Source organism: Benincasa hispida, chromosome 5 (genome assembly GCF_009727055.1).
Source record: "Benincasa hispida cultivar B227 chromosome 5, ASM972705v1, whole genome shotgun sequence".
Taxonomy (NCBI): Eukaryota; Viridiplantae; Streptophyta; class Magnoliopsida; order Cucurbitales; family Cucurbitaceae; genus Benincasa; species Benincasa hispida.
Genome location: NC_052353.1, coordinates 63,379,147 through 63,383,287, shown reverse-complemented (window position 1 = coordinate 63,383,287; position 4,141 = coordinate 63,379,147). Strand labels below are relative to the sequence as shown.

The 4,141-nt window shown below is 34.0% G+C and overlaps 1 protein-coding gene across 1 annotated transcript; it reads left to right on the top strand.

Annotated features, from left to right (window-relative positions):
- The first annotated feature begins 545 nt into the window (after window positions 1-545).
- On the top strand, window positions 546-3,028 carry LOC120077066. The gene is made up of 6 exons (XM_039030918.1): window positions 546-801; window positions 996-1,097; window positions 1,229-1,460; window positions 1,627-1,744; window positions 2,205-2,369; window positions 2,666-3,028. The coding sequence occupies exons 1-6, from the start codon at window positions 703-705 to the stop codon at window positions 2,700-2,702; spliced, it is 753 nt and encodes a 250-aa protein (XP_038886846.1). The 5' UTR covers window positions 546-702; the 3' UTR covers window positions 2,703-3,028.
- The last annotated feature ends 1,113 nt before the right edge of the window (window positions 3,029-4,141 follow it).

Sequence of the window (4,141 nt, the reverse complement as noted above, 5' to 3'; positions counted from 1 at the left end):
GTATTATAATTGTTTCTAAAAATATATTTAACTAAATTTCAATACTTAAAAAGTACATGACTCATTTTAAAAGGTCTAAATGTAATCGTACCCAATTCTTAAAGATGTACATGAAATTGCCAAAATGGAATATTATGTATTTGAGTTAGAATCTAGTTCTCGTTATTCTCGTTCCTTAGATTTTAGGTTTTCTCACTTCTTTCTCTCTTGTCTCTTACAACTCATTCTCACTCTTTGTTATTAGCTCTCATCTTTTGCTCTCACTATTTGTATTAAAAGAAATCGAATAATTAAATTGCAAGAAGTAAGATGCGATAAGAGTCGAGAGTCTAGTACACATACAATATAATATTTTTTTTTTTGTTGAGATCTCATATTGAAAAAAAAATTAAACGACTTCTCTTTCTTTGTAAAAATAGATGAACTATTACTCTTATATTCAATTATAATGAATAGATGAGCTATCCCTCTCCTATTCAATTTATTTTAGGACGTGGGACAAATTCTATTTTGTATAGATACAAATTATCTCAACCAAATAAGTAAGGTCAAAAACGATATTTTAAGAAAAAAAAAAAAAAATCTTGTATCTCCCACTTCTATACCTCCTCGCGCCAACCACTAATCACTTGTTCACTGCAAAGGCCTCGCTACAGTTTAATTCAATCTCAGGGTTTTCTCCAGCTTTTCGGCAATATTCTGATGGAGCATCACGCCGGAAAACGCAGACTCGACGTCCTTGCCGCCCACCTCGCTCCCGCCGGCGATATTTCCCCCGCACATGGCCATGTTCTCCCTGCGGTACTCTTCTGTGTATCTTTTTTCCCGACGAACTCTTTTCTTTTTTGGGTGTAAATTCTAGATCGTACAGTGTTATTACTGAAATTTTGTAATATACGTTTGATTGATGCTATTGGGTACCCATTTTGTCTGTTTAAGGATTTGGGGTTGCTTGATTTCTTAACGTGTTTATGTTTTTTCTTCGGGGTGATTAGAATTGTAGTTCTGTCATTCGAAGGTGCGATAATAAGACGTACTTTGCAAGACAAGGATCCGAAGCTTGTGGCGCTTATATGAGGCAGGGTTCAACTACAGAGGTGATTAACTTATGAAATTGAATTCACTGTAGTAGTGATTGAACACTTCACATTTCTTTCAGAACTTTTGCTCTCTCTTTCTGGAGACCTTGGTTTTGTTCTCTTTCTCTGACCTTAAAATGATATTTCAGGGTAATCAACGGTCTAATTCTCAGGCGTTTTGGGATGTCTCTGAAGGACCATTGTATTCAAGACCTGCAGAGGAAGGAAGGATTCCGAGTGTTGGAATGGAACAGCCTGTGGCTCAGAATTTCAATTTGATTGCATCTGAACCTCCATTGTTTGCCAGGGCATGTTTGGGAATCAATGAACATAATAACCATTTCATTTCAGAGATAAAACAGCCATCCTCTGGATCAAATGGTTGGTTGTTGATTTTTCAATTAGCTATTGATGAATAGATAAAGCTGAATGTACCTCAGGCTCTTGGCCACATGATGTTGAAGCATAGAATTTACTTCTTTTTCTTCTTTAATGTGAATTGAAAAGGGCATACATATTTACTTCTATTTTTCTTATTCTAATACAGGAATTGGTGGATTGTCTCCGAGGATGGATGTGGCAGAATCGGGCCGAGGTTATGTATTGACCGTGGAAATTCCAGGAGTCAAGATCAATGACATTAGAGTTGAGGTCGATGACCAAAAGTAAGACAACGATTTTATAAAGATTCTTTGAAATTTGAGATTCTTTGAAATGCTTTTGTAATTTTATTCATTGATATATCTTCAACACACTTCTCTTATGGGACTTGGATTTAAAAATTGAAGAGAAAAATGATGATGGAGAACAATCTTTTCAATATGTTTTCGATAATCTTTGCCTCATGTAAGCTTGAATGTTAGCATGAAACTTATATATGAACTATTAATATGAATATAGGAATATAAATGGGGTGGATTTGGGTCAAAATGGCTTTATCATCCCTAACCCTGTGGGTCATTTTAATCCTCTCTTAAAACAATCTCTAACTAACATGAGATGATTACAACGCAAGGTTTTCTATATGATATCACGTTAAATTACTACAAATCCAAAAACTCAAGTAAACTTAAATATGAGTGTATAAATACATTGATCTGATAGTGGAAAGCTGTTCTCTGGCAGGTTGACTATAATCGGCAAACGCTCAAATCAATACTGTGAAGTAGTAGGATATTCAAGCGACTCTATCTCTTCATATCACAAGAGAGAGATTTTACAAGGTCCTTACCAGGTTGTGTGGCCACTTCCAACCAACATTAACAAGGATGGAGTATTAGCTGAGTTCTGGTAAGTAGCAAGATGCCAGTCCTTCGCAACGTTACATCTGAATAGCTTTCAACTTCAAGCTGTCCATCCCAGTATTTTCATGAGGCTAATTCTGCACATGTGCCCACAATGCCTTTTCTTTTCCCCTTCACTCGTGGATTTGTATGACAGATAGCCAAACTGCTCATTTTCATACCCTGTTTTATTTACTTATTTTTTTTAGTTTTTATTTATTTATTTTATTTTTTTAAATAGATAGTTCACTCGCTTGCTCGCTAATGGCACGGTGGTGTTGTCTTCTTTTTATGTGGTTGCAGGGATGGATTACTGCGGATTACTCTACCAAAACTCTGAGTGTCATTTTTCTCAAAGGCATGCGCAAGGTATATGGTACGCGCAAATTGCTCCCAATCTAAACCATCCAGTATCTTTACATCTATACATTACATAGGTGAAATATCCAAAGATGGTTTATTTAATACATCTACAGTATTCATATGAATCAATGTGGATTGCTGTCAAAATATATATGTATAATTATATATGTATACGTATATCTTTTATCTGTGACATGTCTGGTTGTGCAATGTTGTTTCTGGTAATTGCGTTTGGCTATTGGCTATTGGCTATTGCTATGATGGTTTTTGTATTCAACTTATAGATGAAGTTGGCTTATGTTATATTATATTTAAGTTTCTATTATCTTCTATCCTTTTTGGTGTGCCTTAGGGTAATCACCTCAAAAATATGTGAGGGAGCAATTTTTTGGGAAAAATATTATAACTACAAGATATGGTTGGTTGATAATTATGTTAAAATATCTTTTATTTCATTTATCAATGAAATTGTTTCTCATCTCAAAAAAAAAAAAAGAAAAAAGAAAAAAAGACACCGAAATAATGTTTAGTTTTTATTGTGGATGCTTGGACAGATCCTGTGGAATCTACACATGTTTTGTTGTCAATTTTGATTCTACATGTTGATGAAGAATCAATATAATCACCTTAAAGAATTCCTGGAAATTTAAAAACATTTCCAACTCTCTTCTCTTGTCTATTCACAATATTAGGAAAAAACAAAAATCCTAAGAATAACTCTAGTGGGCAAATCTTCTTATTTGCTTAATTTCTTGCTTTGTGCTTGTGAGTGTTTGTTTATAGATTTTCTTTCAGGGTGTGTTTGACCCAGAGTGTTTAGAAGTAGGAGTTGTGAACTCCACTTATTGTTTGCTTCAAGGAGTTGGTGAATCCCATGCTAAAAAAATATTATTTTTATATCTAATCAACTCCTTACAACGTGGGTCTTAAGAGTTCATAACTCTCTAGATTTTATAACCCTTTACTTCTTACCTTAAACACCTTAAAAGAGGAGTGGGTTTTGGAACTCATCTCTATGTTAAGAACATTACTCACATGAGAATGCATTAATTTTGCCAACGTGAGTTCGGATCAATGATATTGATATGACCTCTGTCTCAAGAGGTCAGAGGTTCAATCATTCACCTTGCAGTACTTAAAAATAAAAAGGAATGCATTAATTTGTTGATCATCATTATAAGCATCTTAATGGAGTTTTCTCAAATATAATCCCAATGAAACTTTCTTATTACTTTTCCTCTAATCAGATTGGTGTGTATATTATTAATTCAAAATTTGAGGCGTTTCTAAATTGATATTTCTACATAAAATTAGACAACAAGAAAGCATTTCAGATGTTTTTGAAGTCAAATAAAGACGCTACCTGCAAAGTACCTAAGAATTATGTAATAAAATTGGAAACGGTTGGGATAACTA